The sequence below is a fragment of the Aquila chrysaetos genome, chromosome 17, assembly GCF_900496995.4.
Source record: "Aquila chrysaetos chrysaetos chromosome 17, bAquChr1.4, whole genome shotgun sequence".
In the NCBI taxonomy this organism is placed as follows: domain Eukaryota; kingdom Metazoa; phylum Chordata; class Aves; order Accipitriformes; family Accipitridae; genus Aquila; species Aquila chrysaetos.
In genome coordinates, this window is record NC_044020.1 from 11,900,025 (window position 1) to 11,925,444 (window position 25,420).

A 25,420-nucleotide genomic window follows, 5' to 3' on the forward strand; every position below is an offset into this window, starting at 1 on the left:
GCATTGACAATGCCTGGTTTTAATCTGAATCTGTCAGATTTTCCCCACTTTTTCATTGCCCCCCATCCTCCTCCAGCTTTCGTCATCCCCCTGCACGAGCTCCCCGTCCGCCAGCTGTCACACACGCCAAGCTTTCATTCCTTGTATTTTCCCTGCTGCTTAGGGAACAAGCAGCAGAGCTCCAGAGGGGAAAAGTTAGCCATCGGGATGCTCATTAAAGAAATTAAAACATATCAGCTCCCAGATGACAGATATTTCTCAACAGAACCAACATGACCCCTGCTGCTGTGTTTCCCAGCTGGGTGCTTGCTGACGTTGCACAGGAGCCACCTTTTCCAGCTGTTATTTTTGTTTCACAGGTAGCTCCAATTGCACATGTATGGGGGAAAGCTGTCTGAATTGCTCTGGTGTACCAGACAGCAGCTATATCGCATCCATGCCATGGGGTAAAATTTTGGCCTCCTAGAAGGCGGGGTGGGCTGAGCTCACCATGCAGCGAGGGAGTTGTCACAAAATGCAGGTATGCGGCAAATGGTGCTGACACCCTTTCTGCCACGGCTGAGAAATCTCCTCTTTTAAGGAACGGCTTAAGGAAGCAGAGGAAGTCTATAAGGCTGGCATAGAGAATTGTCCAGAGAGCTCCGATCTGCATAACAACTACGGTGTTTTCTTGGTTGATACCGGTAAGTGAGAAGGAGCAAGGGATTTTCCCCCTCTGCCTTACTTGCTTTGATTTTTATTCAGCAGTACACATTTAAAAGGGTGTCAAAAGCTTCGAAGGCAATAGATGTGCCTCCACTGTAGCTTGGAAATAAACGTCCCTGTGCTGCTGAGATGGCACAGCGTACTGAAATTTGTAATCAATGCAGGCACTGTGCAGCAATGGCATTCAGCCCGGCTATTTCCTTCAGTGTTTCTCACCATCTTCGCACAGGCAGTTGTCCTATTCAATTTGAGCTGGGCAGCACCCTGACAATACTGCAGTTTCTCCAGGAAAGCATGGCTACATCAAACCAAATCCCAGGCACATAAGTGGATCGTTAGGGTCTTTGGAGCACTTGCAGCTCTACTTGGTGACAAAGCAGCTCTTTGTAAAGGTTGAGTGCCACCGCTATAAAAACAAACATGGTTTTTAAACCACAATCATCTGTGAAAACAAAACCTAAGATACTGTGGGGTGAATTGATTTCTCAGGAGCTCCATAATGACATCCAAAGCCTTTTTTTTCTGGACTCCTAGCTCCCATCCAACTTCCCTGGACTCGGGTACTTCCTGGCATCCACATAACAACAACAACAAAAAAGCCGCTGTAATTGCTGCCTTTTATTGACAGCTTTATAAGCAAGGCCAAATTTGACAGATGACTAGTGGAAACCAAACTACTGTCTCACCCTGGTCCCTCCAGAACAGAGCTGACACTCAGTGATGAAATATTGTAGGCTTAAAGTGTGTGGTTGCTACCCATCTGCCCCTTTCACGCTGTCCCTGGCTCCAGTGGTGCTTGGGAAGAAAGGGTGATGGTGTCCGTCAGGCTGCAGCTGGCTGTCCTGCCCCTGAGCAGATGCTCAGCCATTGCTCTCCTGTAGTACCAGTGTGAAATAAATACGAAACCAAAAAGAGTATTCATAATCAAATAAAGGCAGCATGGCATTAGCGACAGAGGTTGAGGTTCTGAATTTGTGCCCTGGCAAAATTCAACCTTGCAAATAATAAAAATTCTTCGGTAATTTCACTCTGATTTTGTACTCATCTTTGCTTCCCAACCCAGATAAACTGCCCTATTCCTGCCAAAAATTGTGGTTCAAACGCAGTGCAGTGCACTTTCTATTTTTTGCATTTACGTGTTCTGCCAAAGTCAAAACTAACTTTTCCGGGTTTACTCCTACACTTCCCTACACACAAACAACAGGAAAAAAACCACTGACTTTTGATACTTCGGGCATGATGTGTAAATAACCCTCCTGGAGACACGGCAAGGCGTGAAGGAAGCGGCTGGCAGTGAGTCCGTCACAGGCTGCACTCTTCCCTGGCGGGCACAGGGAGATGCTGTGAAGCGCCACGCCGATTAACTTGCAGGGATTTGTGCAACAAGCCTCCAGCAAGTGTCAGCTCTGGGGAGCCATAACTCTAGACAGCTCTGCAGTGGTCACACACACTCGATGTGTCTCCCTTAACGATGCACATTACCCCTGTGTGTTGAGCAGGGGAGGCACTGGCTGACTTATGGACGGACGTGCATGGCCAGCTGCTTCCCGGGATGTTTTGTAGATAGGATTTTCAAAAACATCTGCCTGCTCAGTGGTGGGAGAAGATCGAGGCTGCTGCTGGATGTTTTGAAAAAGTCCTACCCTGAATGATATGTCGTTGGCCTTGGATGAATCTTAAGTGCTTCTAAATCTCCCTACAGATGTCATTCCTCTCTCCTGTAAAGGAGATGCCAGGAAGTGTCAATGTTACTTTTATGTTGCATAGATAGTCTCAGGAAAGCCAAACTAGATCTGAAAAGCTATGAAAATAAAATTCCCACGGCAGCATATGTTCAGTGCCCCAACACACGCAGGCTGTTTTCAAGTTCTGCTTTCCAGCTAGAAATGGAATGAAATACTTTGTGAAGTGATTTGGCTTAAAAAATGCCAATACTCAAAAGCTTTGTTGGTGGACAAAGCCCTGTGAATATCGGTTTTCATCAGGAGATTACCTGGTCTAGAGTGTGCAAACCAGTTAAACGAGCACTGAGGTTAAAAATACGATATTTGCATTGCTGAAATGCTGGAACGGGTAGTCAGCAGGCCCTGCCTGAGGAGAGCACTGCACGATCCTTCTGGAGGAAAGCCATTATTTAGATAAAGAAAAATACACGATTTAGGCTAGTGGTCTGGCACTTTTGTTTTTGCACGGTGTTGTATTTTGTTGTGGTGCTCGGTGATGTCATGGACTGCGGGACCTTGCACCGGTAGACATTTTCGCACAGCGAAGCAGTGCCACCCAATGGCTCCTCTGCAACACAGAGATGGTGCCTGCGTGCTCCAAGATAGGCACCTGGACACTTCTGGTCTGGGATTTCTTGCCCCGAGGTGGGAATCAGCTGGTCACTGGCAGCTACTCCCAGTCCTGTTGAGCAATGCAGAGGCTGAGCAGGGCCAGCGCACCAGAGAGGGAGGGAATAGTCTCTGTTTTGGAAAGAGCCGAAAACTATTTGCAGCTCTGGTGGGGTTATGGTGAATACTGGGTGGCTTGTGTCTCCATTGCCCATCTCTCCAGTGGGCCAGGGTGGAAGGATGCTCTCCCAGGAGGTGGGACACGCGCCCCAGCCCCCTCTCTGGGGTGGGCTCTGTCCTTAGCATGGGGGGGGTGCATCCTCCCACAGCATGATGGGAGGGTGCTTTCAGTCAGGAGTCTTCTTCTGGTGACTGTACCCTCGACTTGCAAAAACCCACCCCTAGAAAATCTATTTGTCAGGATCATCTCTGAATATGGGAGCCTAAACCTTGATTTGGACAGCATTTTTCCTTACACTTAATCCCTCGAAAGGCTGAGGCAGAATTTCTTTCTCAAAATGGCTCCCACGCACAGAGCAATAGCTGAAAGAAAACCCAGAGCATTACTGCGTGCTGAGTTCACAACAGGATTTTTCTGAGGCACCGGTTTAACAGTCGTTCTCCTCTCCAGGGGCTCCCGAGCGAGCCGTGTCCCACTACAGGCAGGCCATCCACCTGAGCCCCGCTCACCACGTGGCCATGGTGAACCTGGGCAGGCTTCACCGCTCCCTGGGGCAGAACAAAGAGGCCGAAGTGTGGTACAAGCGGTAAGAATTTGAGATGGGAGACAGAGGCTTCCCTCCTCCCTGTGTATGGCCTGTCTCTGATATGTGTATCTGTCAGTGCATGTTTGGGTTTCCTCCCCTTCCTTCTCCATCTTTTTGAAATTGGGTTTACCTTTGCTTATTTGGCTATTTTTCAGGAGTGCTTGGACAGGCAGCACAGACTCAGGCAGTGTTGACTTCCCTGGACTGTTCCGAAGCCCCCAGGATAGACACACTGCTGCTTTTGGCTGGGGGATGCTCTTAACAACAAAGTCAGAGGTTTCTTGGTGGTGTCAGCAGGTTGTTAGCACGACTCCCACCCTGCTCAAAGCCGGTCTGTGGGTGCTGCACCAGTAACAGCCATAACTGCTGCACAGCCCAGCACCAAAACCTCGGCACCATCAGGAACCCCGACCCTTCCCAGCCATGTGCCAGCAGGCAGACTCTGACTCCCAGTATGCAGCAGGGTGGACTGGTGTGGGGTTTTTTTGCCTCCTTTTTGGCATCCTGATTTGTGTTTATGCTCCCTGGGCTCTGCCACCGTCAGCCATCCCCACCTCTGCTGCGTGCTCGCATGCACTTTGGAGGTGGCCCTCTCCCCTTCTCAGGTAGCCAGAGGGATTGCTGCTGTGGGCGTGCTCATCCCTCCCTGGGACTTTAAATCTGTGCTCCCCAGGGTGGGATGAGCATGCCATGCAGGGTGCGGAGCTTCGCTGCTCCATCCCAGCACAAGCCACGCTTTGCTTTTCTGCTTTGATCCTCCCACCACCTGAAAGCATCTCTTTTTCCCAAATTCCAGGGCACTGAAGGTATCCCGGAAGGGTGAAATCCTGTCCCCGCTGGGGGCTCTGTATTACAACACGGGGCGGTATGAAGAAGCGTTGCAGGTTTACAGAGAAGCGGCATCACTGCAGCCTTCAAACAAAGAGATCCGACTGGCGCTGGTGAGTGTGGGGCGAGCTTGGCCAGGGCAGGGCCACAAAAGTGGAGCAGCATGGCTGTGTTAGTGTGAATGTTGCCCAAGGCTCAGAGCTTGGTTCCACCTCCATGCCGGCCATCCAGCGACCGCCTCTCCTGTCTTTCTTGTTTCCTGGTCACCCGTCCCAACTTCAGACCCATGTCTCAGCCACTGCCTTTCCAGCTGAGCAGAACTTGTGTCCTGGTTTTAGCTGGGATAGAGTTAATTTTCTTTGTAGTAGCTGGTATAGTGCTGTGTTTATTTAGTAGAAGAATGTTGATAACACACTGGTGTTTTCAGTTGTTACTAAGCCGTGTTTAGACTAAGTCAAGAATTTTTCAGCTTCTCATGCCCAGCCAGCAAGAAGGCTGGAGGGGCACAAGAAGTTGGGAGGGGACAAAGCCAGGGCAGCTGACCCAAACTGGCCAAAGGGGTATTCCATACCATATGATGTCATGCCCAGTATATAAACTGGGGGGAGTTGGCTGGGGCAGGGATCGCTGCTCAGGAACTAACTGGGCATCGGTCAGCGAGTGGTGAGCAATTGCATTGTACATCACTTGTATATTGCAATCCTTTTATTATTATTGTCATTTTATTATTGTTATTATTATCGTTATTAGTTTCTTCCTTTCTGTTCTATTAAACTGTTCTTATCTCAACCCACAAGTTTTACCTTCTTTTTCCGATTCTTTCCCCCATCCCACTGAGGAGGGGGCAAAGTGAGTGAGCAGCTGCATAGTGCTTAGTTGCTGGCTGGGGTTAAACCATGACAACTTGGCATAGAGAAAATCTGACCTGCCCCTTACTTGCTAGGAAGGGTCAGTCCTTCCACCTTTCCTTGAGGTGCCTCTTAACACCACCAGCAGGAGAAGCAGGAGCCCAGCACCAGCTGCTGCCTGCAGCATCGTGTATTAAGAAGGGCTGAGCTTTTTAAGATCATAAGTCTTTATCATGTGGCTCCATAGGCTCAGGTTTTAGCAATGATGGGGCGGACGAAGGAAGCTGAAAAGATGACAAACCATATACTCAACGAGGATGTGGAGTGTCTGGAGTGCTATCGCCTTCTGTCAGCCATCTACAGCAAGCAGGAGCACTATGCCAAGGTAGCGTGGCTGCGGGGTACCCGTGTCTCGAGAACTTACAGAGTTCAGGTTGAATTTTACACTCTGTCTCTCCAGAGACATGTCACATGCCTTAGCGCACATCCAATAGATTTATTTTTTCACTAAAGCCTTTTGTTTATCTAGGTACTGGGACTGAAGCTAAGCAGTGTGGTTTTCTTACCATTTACTGCTCCTGTTGCTGTCAGCCCCACTGCCCACCAGCCACAGGCATCTAAAAAACTCATTTCCACATGTGTTGACAGTGTGGGGCAAAGGGAGGGAGGAAGATGACTCTTATGCTGGGAGGGCCTAGTGGTGAGGAGAGTGTGAGAAGTGGAAAGGCACAGAATACAGTAACACAATGTCCTCTTGCTTTTTCACAGGCACTTGAAGCTATAGAGAAAGCTCTTCAGCTAAAACCAAAGGATCCAAAAGTCATATCAGAGCTCTTTTTCACTAAAGGAAACCAGCTAAGAGAACAGAATCTCCTTGACAAAGCTTTTGAGGTATGACTGCTCTAAGCCCTATGGATAGTTTTCTCAGTTAAAAGATAAGAGTTAGCTCATTGCATCTCATACTCCCTGGTGCATGCACCCTGGCTGTTGGCCTTGGGAACTCAGCAGTTCACCAGTGGTACAGCTAAAGCTATGGGGCAGCTAACTTTGCCAGACTTAGTTGCAACTTTTTTCTCATTCCTGTGTGGAAGTACAGCTCCCTGCTCTGAGAGGTTAAGTACAGAGTCATGGTGGGATTATGGAGGAGCCTAGGCCTTTTCTCATTGACCAGACCCGTGGTCCGTCCAGCCCCAGCCCCTCTAGCTGGCAACGGCCAACTCCAGGTGGCTCAGCTGGAAGCTTGGGGACTTGTGAGAGCCCACCATATTGTTATATCTCACCTCATTACCTAACAGCTGAGAGACTGGCTTCTTCTGTAGAGCTGAGGCTTGATAGCTCAGAAATTATGTTAGCATTAAATAATAGCACAGAATATTATTGGGATGGTTCTGAATATTCTCAGTATCCTTAGAGATGTCTACTCCTGATTTGAATCCTGTCCTGTTGTGACACCATAAAAACGGTGCTGTTTGACAGACTCCAGAAGGTCCCTGTTGCTGCTTCTCCCGTGCACAGTGGCAGAAGCAGTGGGGCGGGACAGCACTGCCCTCAGGTCCTTGTGAAACCTGCAGGCAAGTGGCTGTACCATCATCTGCTGCCAGCTCCAAATTAAAGCCTTGCAGATAAGGAGCATCACAGCCCACACATGGCTTGTGGTTGGCAGGCACCTGCCCAAGGAAATGACCCTGACGTGCAGGAGACCCCAGGGGTGCAGGGTGGCTGGGAGAGGGTCGCAGGGTTTGGTGTGGCTCCTCATACGGTGCTGTGGGCAGGGAAAAGCTGCAAGATGAGCTCAGCAGTATATTATGTTGCCTCTGCTGCAAAGAAGCTGAAATTCAGCTTGTGCATTGTATATGAGAATTTGAAATCGTATTTTAAATGGATTCAGAAGGAGAGGAAACTTCGTTTCTCTTTCTCCTCCAGCACTGGTTTTGTTTGAAGAGTCAGACTCTTAACCTAAAAATGTTTCATGTTTATGTAGAGCTATAAACGGGCTGTGGAGCTCAACCCAGACCAAGCACAGGCCTGGATGAATATGGGAGGCATTGAGCACATCAAGGTATGACAATTTTGCTTTTCCTTAAGCTGTCAAGTGCAGGACAGAAAGCTAAATTTGTTTCAGATTGCCAAGAGCTGCATGTTTGTGAACAGTGAGTGTCCCCAAGATATTTTTATCCGAGAAGAAGGAAAGTCTGTCCACCCCAACTAGAATTTCCCAACCAGTTTGCTTGGGAATAGGTATCCTGTAATGTAAATCTCCTATTTTAAGAGGGCAGGCTGCAAAGAACAACCTGCCCGTCTCTAAAGTTTTCCTGCTTCAATTGTTGACCTAACCTAGAAAAATGTCACCGTGAGTCGACTTTTAAGATTCCTCTCTACCTAATTAATTTAATAAAGATGTCTAATGCAGAATACTGGCATGAAATTATGGAAATAGACAGCCTGCCCTGTGGTTGCTTATCTTTTTGAATACTTTAGCATATCATTATGATTTGGGTCTTAAGGAGTCACATTGTCTCATATCCTTAAGCTATCCCATCGCTGAGTAAAATTAACTCTTCTGGTACAACATAATGGAAAAATGTAAATCTACTTCTTGCCACGTGTGTTTGATCAAATTTAGGCTAATGGCACTCGGTGATCCATTTCATAATGAGGAAGTATTCCTGTTACCTAACAATATTAAGTTTTATAAACTCTTCTTCCTTTGTATTATGGTCTTCCCTGTTCCCAAGGAATGAACTTTCTATGTCAGGGAATGCGAATGAGATCTGTTCACTCATTTTCTTTGTAGGGGAGCTACATCACTGCCCGTGGCTACTATGAGAAAGCCTTACAGCTGGTTCCGAACAGCAAGTTGCTGAAGGAGAATCTGGCCAAGCTGGATCGCTTGGAGAAACGGTTTCAGGAAGTCCAGGAGAAAGACCAAACATAGCATTGAGTCACCAGTGGAAAGAAACTCATGCCCCTTGGAGAAGAGTATGGTGGAAGCCTATTGCTCAAAGTGATGCTGAAGGAACTGTGATAGGACTCAGAATTACGGAAGGCAAATTTTGAATGCATGCTTATGTTTGACCAAAGTTACAGGACACACTTGGCTCCTGTGGGACATGCTGGAGAATGAATGAAAACCTTCCTTTAATCAAGATTTATGTTTAGGCTGAACCCATTTTAATCACACCGGGAGTGTGGGTGGAACATGTACCTTCAATATCTTGGTTATCACTGGGGAAACCATGGAGACAAAGCACGCATCCAATGCAGCGGGGGTGAAGTAGAACCTCATGTTACTCAACACAGGCTCACCTTGTCCACGTGAAGTACCACTGATGGGCTTCATTGCAAGTGCTGCCAGGTCCTTCTGAGCCAGGAAAGATCGTCATAATGGTCACATAAAAAGGTTTCAAGGGGTTAATGCTGAGGAAGTGGTGGCCACTTCTACAGCTCTAAATGTGACTTGAAAATTATTCTAAAGAAAGGGAAAATGATATCTGAATATCACCCTAGAAGGATGATTCTACAAGTAGGACAAATGATCCTTTGAGGGAAAACCTCACCTGAATGTTTTACTCATAAGATAGTAGTTTTATAGTAATTCAGGTTCATGATGTCAGTATTGTCAAATATCATATGGCTTTACCCTTTGCCCTCTCCTCCAGGCCAAATAATTATTACTCTGAAAAAAATGGAAGCATCCAAAGGCAATGGGAAGCTCTGGGATTACTTGTCCTCCTGTCCAGTCCCCAGTAAAAAACCCAAACAACCAATCTGATCAATATAGGAGGTAAAGTAAAGCCACAGAGAAAGAAGATTTCCTAGCCTGGAAAGGTACTAAGGAGGCTTTTTTATGTGTGTGCAGGGACAAAGCCCGTTTATCATGGTGATAACACTGATAAAACACTTTGTCAGAGTGTTCTCACACCCTCCCCCAAAAGATACAGAAAATGACCTATAGCTGATCAGTCATAAATCTATATTTTTAAATACTGAAGTGGGAAAACAAATTCTTTTCAGAATTGGGGCTTTTATTTTTGAGCTTTATTTATTTAACTTATAATAATCAAATAATTAATATATTTTCTCTGTTTTATATGAATTGGGCAGTATCCTTCACAGCTGGCCACATGGCTGGGCGTTGTGACTTGTATTGTCTGAAGTTAGAAAAATGCAGTACCACCGAGGCGTGCTTGAATAACTCCCCCTAATGATGTTTCTAAAGCAAATGGCTGCAGAGCACATTGGACCATACTGTCACTGCAATAACAGCACTTCTGCTGCTTCCACCAGGGTTTGTACCGGTTCACAGAGAGTGTTAGTGGGATCGTGCTTGGTGCCACTGCCTTTGGGTTTGGACATGGGGGTAGCTCATCAGTTTGTTCCTCTTGCAGCAGGAAACTGCCGTAAAAGTTGTTATATTTGAGCTTGATTGTGGCCAGTCCCTGCAGAAGAGCAGCCAAGGGTTTGGCATTATTAGTAAAGGACAGTTCAGATTAGGTATGCGATGCCTTAGTACACATCTGTCAGGAAAGGCCTGTGTGGCAGTGAACCACGTGGCACCCAGGTTTAGTTGGTGCTGCCCGTGGCACCTCAGCAAGCTCCAAATTCGCTCAGCGTTACGGGACAGCTGTGCGCTGGTGGCTCTGCTGGCTTCATTTAAAAAGCTCGGTGTCTAGCTGCTACTGATGGTCAAATTACAGACAAATTATTAACATGACTCCAACTGCATTTGGAGCTCAGAGGGAGTCCAGACTGGTGTAGATGTCTGCCCTGCCAGGGCTTGTGGGCCTGCTAGAGCCATGACTGAGCACCCACCAAGATGGGGCTGGACATGGGAGGTACTGGTCCCCACTGGCCAAGAAGACCAGCCAGTGCCTACAGCTGGGCAAAGGTGGGAGGAAGAGACCATCAGGGGGAGAAGGTGGTGACACACGTTTCTAGGCTCTCTCCCTTAGAACCAGCTTCCCAAGGGAGCAGCTGGGACCAAAGTCAGTAAGTCTTTTGCTGGTGAATTTTCCCTTCTGCCCCAGCCCAAGCAGCCTACTTTGCTTTGCGGGGCCGAGGGCAGGTTTGAGGTCCTAGGGCTGGGTCAGCAACCCTTGTCTTTTCACGTGACTCTTGTGGCTGTAGACTTGCTGACCTGACGTTTCTGCAGGTCCCCAGGGCAGGTGCTCTGCTGGATGCCACGCATGGAGTAGCTTTGCACAGCCCTGGCACTGCCAGGATGGCCGGGAGGAGATGGGGTTGCACCAGCAGAGTCCTGTGGGATGGGGAAACCAAAGCTTAAATGGTCTCTGAGAGCAGTCGGTTCCCCACCCTGCATTGCAAAGTTGTAGATGGTTCGTTACTGGGGTGTTCAGAGGTATCTGGACCATAAAGCTCTCTGCCTCTCCCCAAGGTGAGCCTGCCTTTGGGGCAGCTTCACCAAAGCCCCGTGTGCCCCAGCTGGCTGCCTGCCTGCGGTACTGCCGCGTGGCGGCGAGTCTGGGGGCTGCCAGAGCTGTGTTTGGTGCAGCCCCCGAGAGCGGTGCCACGCGCAGCCTCCCGTGGAGGAGGCATCTGCTGGGTGCTCTGACAGTTAGCCCAAGCGTGGGGGATAGGGGTGGGGGGAGATACGTCTCATTAAAAACATGTATCAGCTATAAACTTTGCCTCGTAAAGATATATTAAATAAATACTATATATTCTACAAGCCCCACAGCAGTGTGGCTTTAAATTGTGGCCAATGAAACATATTTTTTCAAATATAGAAGAAGTTGTATTTTTTATAGCAATGCTTTGTGAGGGGAAAGACTTGGTTTTGTGTTTTAACTTCGGCTGAGAGACCTGGTAGAAATTATTGTCTTGTTCTTGTCCTAGAACCTGATCAAAGCCATCTTGACCTCCTAAAACTGGTGCACATGTAAAAGTATAACATAGCTTTGGGTACCGCCCTCCCCCCCAGATCCTGGAGAAAGATTACCATTTTTGCAACACTGTCTTACTTGCAGAATAATGTAGAAAGATGAGACCATCCTCCCGGTGGGGGAGGTGGTTTGGTTGGAAGGCATGGTGTATGTTCATCCACTTGCCTGAATTAGGCAGGTAACGTATCCACAGAGTTTAATCCCAGTTGAACCGGATTACATTTATATGCCAAAAGGTCGACTCTCCACATTTTGGAGCTGGGTTTATGGTAGTTATGGAGAGAGGAGGGCTTGGTAATGAACCCCACTTTTCTGAACCAGCACTTTATACCCCATCTATGCAGATGATGGTCTGCAAACTGGCAGCATATTTGGAGAACAATTCAGACCATGAGATACCAAAGCAGTTAAACCTTTGTGAAGTTTTGAGCTGACTCTCTGTCTCGTTGGCATCCATGCTGAAACGCTGTGTTTGTTCAGGACATTAATCTTGTGAAAGGTTTATTGCAGGCAAAGAAGAAGAATGGATTATGATAGGAAATGGGTTACCTCCACCAAAATGGAATGCTATTGTGGAAGATAAATTGAGCGACTTACCTTGTGATAAACTGGATATTATCTTAATTAATCATAGGAAATGTCCTCTTCCTCTAGCATTGCGCAGCTTCTAAAATAATGAGTTATAAATACATTGTTTTCTGCCAACTCCAGTGCTCAGCATGGTTAGCAGAGATTAAAAATTAATAAATGGCTGAAGCTCTACCTGGTGGGGGAAGGTTCACTCTCCCTGCTAGTTGCATTGGCTAAACCTCAGTGCTCACCAATGGAGTGAGAGTAAGTGGAGTATTAACAGAATGCTGGTTAGACAGGAGTCTCATGTACTCACTGTGCATTTTAATCCTAAATGAAAAGCATAATAATTGTGTTGGTTTTTCCTTTCCACATGAATAATATTTTCAGCTGATGGATTTTGTTTTATTTTATTGCTTATTTAAAGTCCATCATTCTTTGCTTTCCTTCCTTTTCCATCCCCTGGGATAAATGATGCAGTGGGGGGCATTTTCTCTCTCTCATAGACTCCTTGGACTAGCTTTTCCTACAAATGTGCAGGCAGCTTGTTTTGGCCAAACAGTAAGTGAATGCAGCAGTGCAAATGGCCTTCATTCCAGAGATCTTGACGAGGACGGGGTGTGTGCGTGCATGCACATGGGTGGAAGAAGTCTAAGTAAAAAAAATCCAGAGTAAAGAACCTAACTTGCAGGTGAGGCTGGACACCCCTAAAATTATCTAAAAACTATGAAAGCTTCTCAACAGGTACAGAAACCAGGCCAGATATGGTGTACAATACTTGGTGAAAGAAGATGATTGTCATTCTGATTTTGATAATTAGGCAATTTAGAGTATAGTTGTATGATCTTTTGCCCCACTTGTCCTCCAACTTGGTGAAACAGTTGGTATATGCTTAAGTCTCCTCAATCTGTATGTGATTAAGTTGACCAAGTGCTCAATTTCTATCTTTCATATATGCAATTATGCACAATCTTTGGAAAAAATTAGCCCTTAGAGGTTTTTTTCCCCCAACCTTCAGTCTCTTGCAGCAATTTCAAAATGCACTGTTTTGCTTTCATGTACATTTAAACCCAGCAGCAAAAAAAAAAAAAAAAAAGGAAAAAAAAGCGCTTGGCATACACTAGTGTTTCAATGTGGCAAAGTTGCTTCAGGTAATCTCGATAACTTTGTGCAAAAGTTCATTGCCATGTTTGTACTGACTTGCTGAAAATTTTTTCTTCTGGAAAATACCCCCAGTGGTATCCTCTGTAAAAGTTATGGCTTCTACAACTGTATTACTGTAGAAATCTCTGCCTGAAGTGGATGTCGCGCTGCGTGTTCCTCTCATGCGGGAGCTGTTTGCATTGCCTGTTGTTCATATGGTTCTTATTTCTGTATCTTTTTTTTTTTAATCAGTTGTGCATATCTTTTTAAAAAAAACAAGAAAACAGCCCGTGGATTAGAAATCTTTTACAAATAAATTCACACTTAGCAGCAGCTGGATGTATGTCAGTGGTACAGGAATTTGCAAAGTCTTTGCTTTTTTCACTGTGGGATTTATGGCTAGATTTCACATAAAGGAGTTATGCTCGAAGTCTTTGCAAAAGAAAATGTATGTAAATGTCTATTTTATATAAAAAGTAAGAAAAGTAAGTGGAGTGTCTGGTTTTGTTCTCTTGGCTATGGAGTCAGTCTGTTCGTTAGGACCAACCATGAACAAGTTCTTCGGGAGGTGGAAGGGCCAAAGTTTCTTACTCCACTTGACTTACATTTTACTGTCCAAGGAGTCCCAGTGATGGCTCATGTAGGAGCAACTATCCAGCACGTGTATTTGAGCCTGGCCATGTAAAAATATTGGAGCAGGCATTTTTTGGAGCCTGAGCATGAGAAGGGATGAGGGCTGGTGCTTACACAGTCTTGATGATCGGACACATTATACTGACATAAGCTCTTCATGTCAGGCTTTATACATCTGTCAGAAATGTGTCAAAGCAACATTAAGTCTACAGAGTGCAAAGGGAAAAACAGAACCGAAATTAAAAAGAAACTAATTTTGTTCTAATTCCCTTCTTCCTGGCAGATGTTCCCAGATGCTCCTGCATGCTTCTAGGGCTTGGATTCATTCAGGGGATCATAATGGTGATAAACACCTCCATCGAAAACAGACCTGAAAGAGAATCGAAAGCCCTGAACACAAGCCATAGTGGTTTTTTGCCATCTTGGTGTGTGCAAAACTCTCTGTAGCATGTAGGGGAACTGCATGCTCACTTTGAAGTCAGCCGGTACACCCTGAAGTTCTCCTGGATCCCGACAGCGCGGGGGTTCTTAATGGAGCTTGATTTTGCTGTATGTGGATAACAGCTCTCCCTGTAAAAAAGGTCAATCATTTTCATCCTTACGGCAGCTACTTAAGGCTCTCCACAAGCCCCATGTATTGCTTCACAGGTGAGAAGCTGCTGGAGGTTTCAGACAGCTCTCTTGGTGTCCTCTGGGAAGGAAGAAGAAACACACTGCCATGCCCTACAGAGGGGCTCCCCCGGCCAGCTTGGGTGAGGAGAGACTGCGGGGCGAGGAGCTTGACTGGACTCGCCTTTGCCTGGGCTAATCCTCCTCTGCAAAAGCAATGAAATTTCTTTCAAACCGCAAGGGCTGAGGCAGCTCAGGGCCGGTGGCAGTGGTGAGGCGGGGGACATTAGATCTTGCCGCTGTCTCTGTGGGAAGCGGGCAGCAAACGACAAACGAGAGAGCTAAGGGAGCTGGTGACCCGCAGCGAGACATGGCAGGAGAGCCTCCAAACCCACCTGAGCTGCAGCCCTGCGGCCTCACCTGCCAAAACTGATTGGCCCTCTCATCTATTAAAGGGGGTTGTTAGGCAGGAGGAGGGTTGTTTCTCCTGTGTGCAGCAGAGCATAGCCTGGGATCCAGCACTGGTGCTTTTCCTGGGCCATGGTGGGAGCAGGGCTCATCCTGCTGCTCGTGTCCCTTCTCGCTCCACCGGTGAGTCCTGTGTGGGGGCTGTGGGGAGTCGTGTCCCACTGTGTGGGCTACAGCAGCAAGCACTGGTGTTACCTGCTCTTTTAAGTTACCAGACAAGTGAATGTAACCAGTCAGTTTTCACAAATCATGCCAGGGCTTGGTGTGCTTGCCCCTGGTGAGTGATTTTGGGCTGCCCTTACTGTAGCTCTGCTGGGACTGGAAGCCTTTCTTACCCTCTCCATCTAGGTGCTGCTTGCCACAGCCATCTCCTTGGCTGCTGTGGCAAGTAAGCTGTTCCCCATGCAGGCTGCTCACCTGTGGTGTGGTCCGGTGGCTGTGCAAAAAAGAGAAATGGCTTGGTCCCACTGAGCTTGCCAACTGGTGACCCTGGGGCACTCGGGTCAGAAAAGGGTCTTGGCCAGCAATGAATGGCAACATATTCTCAAATCCTTCTTGCACATCCTCCTGCAGCGGCTAATGTATTTATAACTCCCCGTCTGGCCCACTCCCACATCCATGTAAAAATTTCTTTCCTAGGGATGCTTGTAGGCAAGAGAGGAAAATAAGCACAGGGCAGGCTGCAAAAGGGGTCAAGTTGGGCAGAAGAATGGTGATCTTCAGAGTGACTTGCTCCTGGTAATGAAACTAGTGCTAAAAAGATCTGCCCAGCTGGGGTAAGAGATGGGATAACCAGCTAATTGCCATCCCTCCCACCCTGCTCCAGTAGGATGCTGGTCCTTCTGCTGTTGCTAATGCTATTTCTCTCCCCACCTAAGGGAATGGTGTTTTCTTCATCATTTACCTCCCTGATAAAGTCTATTTATTTTATACTTTGCTAGTAGATTTGCTGCTATAGCAATAATCACCACAGTCTCTCGTTGGAAAAGCTAGTCAGCAGCAAGGGCTAGGGAGAGCTTGGTCCAGGTCAATGGCTTAGAAAATTGTGCCTGACTTTGTGACTGAGCTTTCTGCAGTAGTCAAATGCTTTGAGGCCAGAGAGTGCCCTGGGAATATGATAAAATGCTATTAAAAAAGGGAGAGAGAGAGAGAGGCTGGGCTTAGCTGAACAGAGCAGCAAGGACTTCAGTTAGCACCTCTACAGCCAGGAGTGCTGCAGGAGTTGCGCAAGGATCCTCACTCACAACCTCGTGGGGTGAGTCCCACCTGTTGCTGCTGAGGTCTTGGGATGGTTGGCCATCTGGGTAGAGGAGAAAGATTCAGGCACTGAATTCAGTTCACTGGCACTCAAGATAAGGTGTTGTGGGAGATTGGTGGGCTTTCTAATGCCTGTCACCCTGATGGGAAGGTTAAGCAAGTAGCATTGCCTTCAAGCCTACACAGAGGACATAGGACCCAAAGTTAAAGAGAGGGATGGAGGGGTGTCATTGTGATAGTTGGTAACATTCTGGATCCAGACTCAGTCTCCTGGTGACTCTAGTGAGTTATTCTAGGCTCTCGCCAGAGCAAATACAGTGCGAGGAGCTCCTAAATCACGAGCATTATATTGCTTATGTTTGTTTGGCTGGGAACTGAACTCTTATCCCAGCCTTGGCTTAGGAGAGGCAGGGAACCCCTCCTATTGGCATAAGAAACACATTGGTCAGGAGCGAATAACAGAGTGATTTTTAGCTGGTGCAGACACGGGGCCAGCAGAAGGGAGTGGAGGAAGAGCTGCTGTCCTCTTCTCCGCAAAGGAGCCAGAAGCCTGATGCTGCCCTTCTCCCACAACCCAGCCTGGAGAAGCAGCCCTCCGGTATGAGAAGTTGCAGTCAGTTCCTTTTCTTTGTGTCCCAAGTATCTGAGATCGCTCCTCCCGTGTGATCTTTGCTGTGATGATCACGTTCTGGAGCTGACCTGGGGGAGCGGCACATGCCTTCCTCCCCCCAGCACGGGGTCCGGCAGGCCTGTGGGGGGTCCGTCACTCCCTGCTGTGCGAGGACTGGTGGGGTTTTCCCTAGAAAACATAAATGGGATTGCCATGAATTTATCTCAAATGGCACAGTTCAGTGAAGCATCTAAAATTTAATCGGACCCAGCCATCCCTAAATCAAACTTCCCTGTGCTCGCTGTCCACATTTCTAAGGCACAATCGGTGCCAAAAGCGATGTGAGAAAGCTCTGTCTCCTTGTGATGTGTTTCAGACCAAAGCCAAGACTGCGTGCTGGGCCAGCTCAGTTCAGAGACAGGATCTTTCGTGATGACTTAACTTGCTCAGGTTAAGTGCCACAGGGCACTTAGATATGGAAGCTTTGAAACAATAAAGTCAGGTGGCATCATTATAACCTGTTGCACTTGTTACTTAATTTTGTAAGACCCAGTTGCATTTCATTAAGAATAATTAGCCTACTGGATGAAATCTAAATTTGCTTTTTTTATGACTGGGCACACACATCATGAAAATACCTCACAGGAGACCTCAGCTTTGCACACATCAGTGTCTTATCAAGAAAAGCAATTTCCGTGTGTTTTCATTTCGCTCCATATAATTGCCTTCAGCTTGGAGCTCAGGCTGGAGTCAGGAAAGCCGGGACACCTGGGATTTGTCCCATTAATTCCCTACCTGCCAGAAGAGCCTGAGGTGATGTGAGCATTTGAGCATGTGGGGAGTTGTCTCACTGCAAAACACTCTTCTTTCTGTCTTCTGTGTAGGCCTGAAGCGCGGACTTCATCCCATTGACCTGAAGAGCCCAAAGGATGCTCTGCCACTGGGATTCTTCTCTCCAGTTGCTGAAGGGAGAGAGTTGGTGCCCAGAGGGCAGCCCTGGCAGGTCTGTGTTGCAGTGTGCTGCCTTCTTCTTGGGGAAGGGGGAGGAGAGGCAGGAGCTGTCTCTCTTTCATCCTCGAGTCATTGAATGCTGCTTGCTCAGGAGCAGAAGCTGCACTAAAAGTCCTTTCCCAGCTTCTCAGGCTGACGCCGCTCTCAAAGTGGGAGGGAATCAGCTGATCTAATGGTTAAGACGAGATCTCTGGCTGGTGTGAGCTAATGCAGGAGCAGAGCTTTTGTGGCATACACCATCTGAGGATTTCCTTGGGTTTATGGTACAGAAAGAGGTTGCAGAGGTGGGAAGGGAGGATGTCTCTCTGCTCTCCTGCTGCAGAGGAAAGTTACCTTGCCTAGCAGCTTGCGTTCACATAAGGAAAAGCACTGAGCAATGATTGTGGGATGATGCCTGACGAGTAACTGAGCAGGCCATGGCTCTGTTTAGAAAAGCACTACCTGTTTGCATGTTGCCAGAGCAAATGTGCACCTGTGGCAAAACAGTGTTTGCCACCTCCCTCCCCCCCAAAACCCAGTCCCTGCACATGCAACAGCTTGAAAATGTACGCAGGTATGAAGGGCAGGAAGGCAGAGGAAGGGGTAGTGTAGGGAGAGGGTAGGGTGCTGGGGTCAGGGGGGTGGATCCTCTGGAGCCCTGGCTAGCATTAAGCCCTGGGGAAGCTCTTGCAGCAGCGAGAGGAGCAAGATGTCTGTCTGGTCCCCTCTGTTCTGGGATGCAGCTGGGTGTCCCACACACTAATACTGGGAGGAAAAAGTTGTTTGCTGGGCTGGGCTGATCTTTGTTATTTCACATTTTTGGAGGAAACAGGAGTCGCCTCATCTCAAAACATACCTGACCCTTTCTTTGAAGGTGTCCCTCAAACTGGGCCATTTCCATTTCTGTGGTGGCAGCCTGGTCTGAGAAGACGTGCTTACTAGCAGTGCTCGCTGCATGGTGAACCTGGAGCAGTAAGTCAGCCTCACCTCCTCACTTGCTCTTGAACCTCTTGCAGCAAAAGTTCCCCTTAGGACGTGGGGAGCTCCTGGGCCCAGATGTGTGGTCCCCAGGTAGGGCGGGAGATGCAGCTCTCCCCCCACGGGGGCTGAGCGGAGCCAGTGCTCTGCCACAGTCAGATCTGTGGGATGTGTCACTCCAGAGCCATGGGTCCTCGAGCAACTCATGCAGCCCCCAGCACCCTGCTTGCTCCTGTTGGGTCTCTGCATGTTTCTTCCTAAAGCCTGGAGAGAGGGCTCCCCGGCTCAGGGAGTTTGCAAATCAAATTCATATGTCCTGTTTGCTGCTCGGGAGCTTAGAGGTGTGGGCAGCCCTGGGGCAGAGATCAGGGTGTGGAAATCTCTCTGCTAGCACAGTTCTTCTAAATGTCTAAATCGCTAATTTTTAAAGGGCTTTGTCCCTGCTCACCTAAGCAAGCACCGAGAGAAGCATTTCTGAGGCAGAAGCAGCACTGCATCTTCCTCGTAAAAGCAGCCCTGGCAACTGTCCCATTACTCCTAGCAGTCACATTGCTTCTGCACTTTTAATGCAAGACCAGCTTCACAGGCCATGCTAAAGACCTCTTAATGGGCAGGGACAATGATATAAGTGGCCCTTTTGCCAGCCCTCTTATAATCCATTATAATGTAATTGCAGACCAGTCAGCTTCACATCTGTTTCTTGCTCAACTTGAGCATCATTTTTGAGGACTAATGTTGAATAATGAGAAAGTTGCTATGGTATAAAAATTTCAATGTGCAAGATTAACCTTGATAATGAGGCACCTCCTTGTTTCTCTATTCCGTGCAAAACTAGCCAGGGCTTTTAGTCTCCACTGTTATGCTGCCAATACTGTTCCTCTGTTCCCATTATTGCAGCGTTTACATTGACAGGCAATCCTGGTGTCGGACATTGCTGGGAAGTATGGGAAGTTTCCAGTTCCAGTAAACACCCTCCTGGGATTAAAGCAGGTCTGTTATGGCTGGAAGTGATTAGAAAATGAGAGGCAGGGTTTCTCTGAGGGGGGGAATAAATCTTAATTTACTAGGAAGCATTGAAGCAAAGGCTTAGGTTGAACCCCACGTACCTTGATTCAAAATGCTTGGGGCCACGCTTCAGGGCAGGCAGCCATAATAAAATGTGTGTCTACCAGTCCCCTCAAGCTGGGCTGCCCAGACCTGGCACCTCTAAAGGCTGCATGGGTGAAATAGCGTGGTGGTAATTCACAGCAGTCGGACTTTCATGAAGGGGTGCAATCCCATGGAGGTTAGAGAAGAGATTGAGGGCTGTTTTTTTTTTTTTTAAAAACAAACAAACAAACAAACAAAACCACAACAAAAAAACCAAACTCAAAACACACACCACCACCGCCACCGCCAACCCCCCCCCGCCCAGCTGCTAGAAAACAGTGATAAATAGGCTTCAAAGCTCTTGTCTGAGCACTGGGGTTTCTTGGACTCTCAAGTGAATGTAGTCTGGAGAGAAAAGGCAGTTGCTTCGGGTCGCAGTTTTGTCCTGTTTTGATAATAGTTCAGGCAGACCTTTTAATCAGCCCTAACTGCAAAGATCTCAAGATAAGCTCGCTGCTGTTGTGCCCTGTGCTGTGAGAATTGGTAACAGGAAACACTGACAGCCAAAACACAGACAAGTTTTGTGGCTCCTGTGGGCATCCCTTGGCAGTGCCTGGTACAGGGCAGGTCGATGAACCCAGTTCATGTCTCCCATTGAGTGCAAAACTGTCCCACCATGCACCCCAGTGCACTTGCTGGACTCCCTAGAGGAGGGTAAACTGCTTTGCTAAAGATCTTGTTTGCTAAAGATGGGATCTACTGTTCGCCTATTTACTGGGTAATTCTGCTCTAATAACGTAGCTATCTACCTAATTGCTAAAAGAAATACTGAAAGGTGTTTTGACTCTGCTGGAGTGGATTGCTCTAAGTTTAACTGTGACATTATATTGCTTATAAAATATGCAGAAAAACCATAATGGGCATACACTTGTCTAGTGTTCATTTAAACTACATGTAGCTGCCTAAAATAATCGTGAAGCTCTCAAATGTGGGCCTCTGCTCATCTCCTAAATGCACCGATAACAAAATTAGAAAGGAGGATTTATGGGGCCAAAATGACTTGGCAATCAGTTCCCATTGCTTTTAAGGCTTCTCGTGTGCCTTTTAGGATCCCAGACTGCAGGTAACAAGGGCTGAGCTTGATGTATCAAGGCCAAAAATGGCACAGGGGTTCTGCGAGTCCCAAGGCAAAAGATAAGCTGTCCTTTTGCCTGTACCAAGCTGGCTGCAATGAAATCTGCTGGCACCTCCCCGGCCTCCTGGCAGCTCTGTGCTGCCCAGGTGTGAACAGTGGCTTGATGGGTAACAGATGAAACAAGCAGCCTATTTATCCATTTAAAAGCTTTTCCAGCTGGAGCTCAGGGAATCCTCCGTGTTGCTGCTCATGTGAAATCAGCCCAGCTGAAAGTCCTGTTACTGGAGGCTGGCCCCAGTTCCCAGAGCAGGACCACTGTGCAGGGTTGCAGTCTCAGCGTGAGGGTGGGAACTTGCAGGAGATGGTTTGCTGTGGGGCAGCAACCCCTTCCCTCATCAACCCGGCACTGGTTTTTTCCCACCAGGAAACTCCTGAAGAGCCTGGTGGTGACAGTGGGGGAGCATCATCTCCAGTGGGCAGACAGGCAGGAGCAGAGCATCCCTGTCTCACGTGTCTTCATCCACCCCGTGTTCAACCGGCTGCGCTACATGGATTGCAACGTGGCCCTGCTGTACCTGCAGCACCCAGCCCAGTACGGTAAGCAGCAGCCCAAGGGGATGAGCCGTTGCTGTGGGAGGGTGCTTTACGTGGCCAAAGTCCTCATCTGATGCACTGGTCCACAAAACCCACCTCTCTTTCTTCCCTTCCCATGCTCTCTATGCTAGAGAACTGTCCCCTCAGTTACGCCCTTAATTCTTATCAAAGTAACACAGTTGGGTTAATTGTTGTCCTAGGCTTTGATTAACTGTCCCAGAAGTTTATCCCTTGGTCAGGCAGGGTCTGTGTTCCGGCTGTGCCCATGCTTTCTTTGTGTACCAGGTTCCTGTGTGCCCTTGTGTTCCCCTCCTACAAGCTGTACCAGCGCGGTTTCCTTCAGCCCCATTGTGCCAACGCTAGCTCTCGGCTAGCTGCTGGAAAGCCGTCAGCTTCCTCTTGGCCATAGCCCTGGGCTATTAGCTCGCAGTGGGCTGCAAGGGTCCTGCCCACTGAGAAGCAGGCTGGATTAACACCTGCTTGCTCCAAGTACTTCTGCAGGCAAAGGCAAAGCCTCTGGAGATAATTTTAGGGTCTTGGTGTGAGGGAAGTGGCACAAGTCTTTAACTTCCTAGGCTTTTCAAAGGCAATTCCCTAAGTTATATAGAGCTACGATGGATTACAGCCAACTGGCCGTGACTCTCTGTCACCATCAGATGGCAGATCAGCCAACATAAAATAACCTTCTGTCACTGTCATGTCTCAAATAACTGCCTTGGGTGGCAATAGCCTTACGGTTTGCCCATAATGGCAGGAATAAGGGAAATAAGACCCCAGAAGTGTTCATTTCAGGGCTCGGACACCCTGGCAAGCAGTGTGAGGAAGGCTGCTTGAGGGCTGCCTGTGTGCCTGTACTCTGTGGCTAAACAGGTACGTCTCTAGGCATGAACAGCATCTGAGCTGTATGGGCAACCCGTGAGGAAACTACAGGGCTCCCTGCTTAGCCCTTCTGAAGGCTGGGCACCGCCAATGCCCCATCAAGGCAGCCGAGGAGAACTGTGATCCTTTTTTCTCCCAATATCAAGGAAAAACTGACAAATATGAGTCTGGATTGAACTGAACTGAATCTTTTGAGTTTTTCATGTCCTGAAAAACTCATAACTCCTCTGATCCAATCAGCACTGCTCTTTGGGGAGAATGATGTAGAGTTTCTCACAAGGACTGGCCTGTTCCCATGCCATATGAGACCAATACAGAGGCAACCTAGTTGACTCATCTCTGCCATGCTGTTCTCCCTCTTCTTTTGTCCCCTTCCCAAGTATCTTCCTGCTTAAGTTAACATTCGAAGGTAGCTAACAATCTTCCTGATCTCTGCCTCTGAATTTGCCATGTATAAATTCAATTACAAATGACTAACTTCAGTTTGTATTCTTATTTTATAAATACCCACACATGACTGTGGTGTTTTTGGAAAGGGAGAAATGGAACAGTGTGACTTGAAGGATGCTGTTTGTACCTGTAAATCAGACATGCTCCTGGAAGCATGGGGTTCATGTGCTCATTTGTACACCCTTTCCTGTGCAGCAGACAAGGTTCAGCCCACGTGCCTTGCTCACAGGGATGAAGACTTCCAGGCTGGGACACTGTGTGTGGCTAGTGGCTGGGGCAAGGTGTCTGAGGGCGAGTCAAATGGCAGGGTCTTCTCCTCACAGTTGCAGGAATAAAGGGATAAGGGAAAGGAGCCACTTTCTTTCAGAAATAGAAATGCAAGAAGAGGTGACTCCTGCCAGATGGAAAATTCGAGTACTCCTTTGCTCATCAGGTTTCCTCTGCTTGTCAGAGAACCAGCCCCTGTAGGGATGTGCAGATCAGCATTTTCCTGCAGCATGGGACCTTGGAGCACGTTAGGGAAGGTTGCACTTTGCAGTACTGCTGTGCATATTAATGCATGCGTATTGGAGCCTCTTGCAAGCAGAGCCATCCTTACAAGGTGTTACGAAAGTGGGAGTAGTTCCCTTGTGTGTAAAAAGAAAAAAAAAATTATATTCTCTTATACTCTTTCATCTAGATATCAGAAAGCCATTCCCTCAAAGGAATTTCACTTGCTTGAGTTTTGGTAGATTTTAAAGGAAATGGGCATGTTGCTTTTTATTTTCACATTCCCAGTGGTTTGGGGCTCATCCACAGTAGAGGAGACAGAGGAGACTTGCCTGTCCCCCACTCCCCAGCAGCCCTCCCAGGAGAGATCATGCTGTCTCCCAGCCAGGGCTGCTCTTTCACGCTAGCACCTTGCTGGGGGCTTTGTCCTGGCCCCTGAAAGTCTCCAACCCTGTAGTAGGGTGCTTGGGAGAAGAAAGCAATGTCTGTTGTCCAACCTGCAGGGGAATGACCTGCTCCAACCCTCTTTTGAGGCACTGGCTGGGGACAAACCAATGCATTACCTGCCTAGCTGGGTGCCTCTGCTTGGTGATTCCAAACTGCTTCCAAACATCACCACCGCAGGCAGGCAACTGTGCGGGACCCCCCCCAGCCGCTCTTGCCGGGGTGTTGTGGAAGGGGCAGATGCAGCTCCCAGGCGATGGGGCTGTTGGCTATCATTTGGCCGGAGGCGCAAGCTGTCTTGCAGGTGGTGGACGTGGCCTGGTTGCTCCGGCAGTGGCTGGGGTGCTGGATCCTGTCCTGCAGGAGGTGGAGCTGCCCCTCACGGACAGGCAGACCTGCAGTGCGCTGCTGAGGGGCATGAACCTGCCACCGGTGTGGGGCTCCATGCTGTGCACTGGCTTTCCTGATGGCAGGGGGGATGCATGCAAGGTAACGGCTCATCTGCCCTGGCTCCTGCTGGGCAGCAGGCTTGTCCTGTCCACCCACAAACCTTCTTCTTTCCTGGGGAGAAAGGAAAGAGACAGCACTGAGAGTGCTGTTGGCACTTTGCTGAGCAAGGGCTTTACAAGGAGCTTCAGGATAATGAAGGCAGGAGGACTCTTCTGCGGGTGGGAGTATGGTTATGGGCAGGAGACTGAAGCATGACTGCCCCCTTGCCTAGACCTGCCCTGGGCATTGCTAACAGCAGGACCTCCATCTCCGCATGCAAGTGCCACCACCTCTGCAGAAACCATGGGGGACGTTCAGTGGTGGGACTCCAGGCAATGGGCAAGGGAGCCTGGCATGGGCAATGCTGCCAGGAGGTTGGAAGGAAGGCAGTTCCCACCTCTCCCTTGATGTCCCCTTACACCCACTCAAGCCTTCTGATACCTTCACTCAGACAGTCCCACTGGGCAACAAAGGAGTTTGCTCAGTGCCAAACTCTTCTCTGCTGGTCCTAACAGTGTGAGTGGGACCAGTCCTGCCCTGCCCTAGGGAAGGCTACTGACCAGGCTGTCACTAGTCTCCTTGGGGTGTACTTGCATGGATAATTTTTTAACCAAGCAGTAGCTTGTGAAGCTCCCTGCCCTCTGTCATACCTTGCATGAAGATTTTCAAAGCAGTGCTGCAGCTGATGTTAGTGAAATGGCTTTAATCTTTACATTCTTCAAGAAAAAAAGGGGTTTGTGTACAGGGAAGGGCAGGTTGCCAAACTGCAAGTCAGATCAGGGGAGTGAAACAACAGAGCTTAGACTGGCACATTTTAGATTAAACAAGAACAGCTGAATGAGCAGGGATGGTGCCAGGCCCCTGTGACTGGGGAGAAGCAAGCGAGGTTGTGTTAGCTTCTGCAGTAAAACCAGCCAGTCATGCAACACCGTCAAAGATCGGGGCTGCTGGCACAGGAATAAATGGCACCTTTCTTCCCCAATGGAGTTTGGACAGGGTGACTCTGGAGGCCCCCTTGCATGTCTGAGGGCTGGTGGCACCTGGACTCTGGCCAGTGTGGTGTCCTGGGGGGTCAGTTGTGCCAGGGGATGGGATACCCTCAAGAGAAGCATCACGGCCCGGGGCTCACCAGGCATCTTCTCCCAGGTGGCTGCATTCATGGACTTCATTGCCCAGCACATGACACCGGGTAGGTATGAGTAGTGGGAG

At 48.3% G+C, this 25,420-nt stretch overlaps 2 protein-coding genes across 2 annotated transcripts in view; both read left to right on the top strand.

Moving 5' to 3' along the window:
• TMTC1 (transmembrane O-mannosyltransferase targeting cadherins 1) overlaps nt 1-13,586 on the top strand; it is a 149,741-nt gene extending 136,155 nt beyond the window's left edge. The window contains exons 14-20 of the mRNA XM_030041302.1: nt 581-683; nt 3,670-3,805; nt 4,602-4,746; nt 5,729-5,866; nt 6,250-6,372; nt 7,463-7,540; nt 8,276-13,586. Of these exons, the coding sequence (XP_029897162.1) occupies nt 581-683; nt 3,670-3,805; nt 4,602-4,746; nt 5,729-5,866; nt 6,250-6,372; nt 7,463-7,540; nt 8,276-8,416 (864 nt within the window). The 3' untranslated portion in view covers nt 8,417-13,586. The remainder of the gene's footprint in view (nt 1-580; nt 684-3,669; nt 3,806-4,601; nt 4,747-5,728; nt 5,867-6,249; nt 6,373-7,462; nt 7,541-8,275) is intronic.
• Nucleotides 13,587-14,879: 1,293 nt separating this feature from the next.
• The window catches only part of OVCH1 (ovochymase 1), a 39,999-nt gene continuing 29,458 nt past the window's right edge, over nt 14,880-25,420 (top strand). Inside the window, 8 exon segments of the mRNA XM_041118207.1 lie at nt 14,880-14,930; nt 16,548-16,662; nt 17,559-17,677; nt 18,539-18,636; nt 21,291-21,463; nt 22,985-23,080; nt 24,057-24,211; nt 25,208-25,400. Of these exon segments, the coding sequence (XP_040974141.1) occupies nt 14,880-14,930; nt 16,548-16,662; nt 17,559-17,677; nt 18,539-18,636; nt 21,291-21,463; nt 22,985-23,080; nt 24,057-24,211; nt 25,208-25,400 (1,000 nt within the window).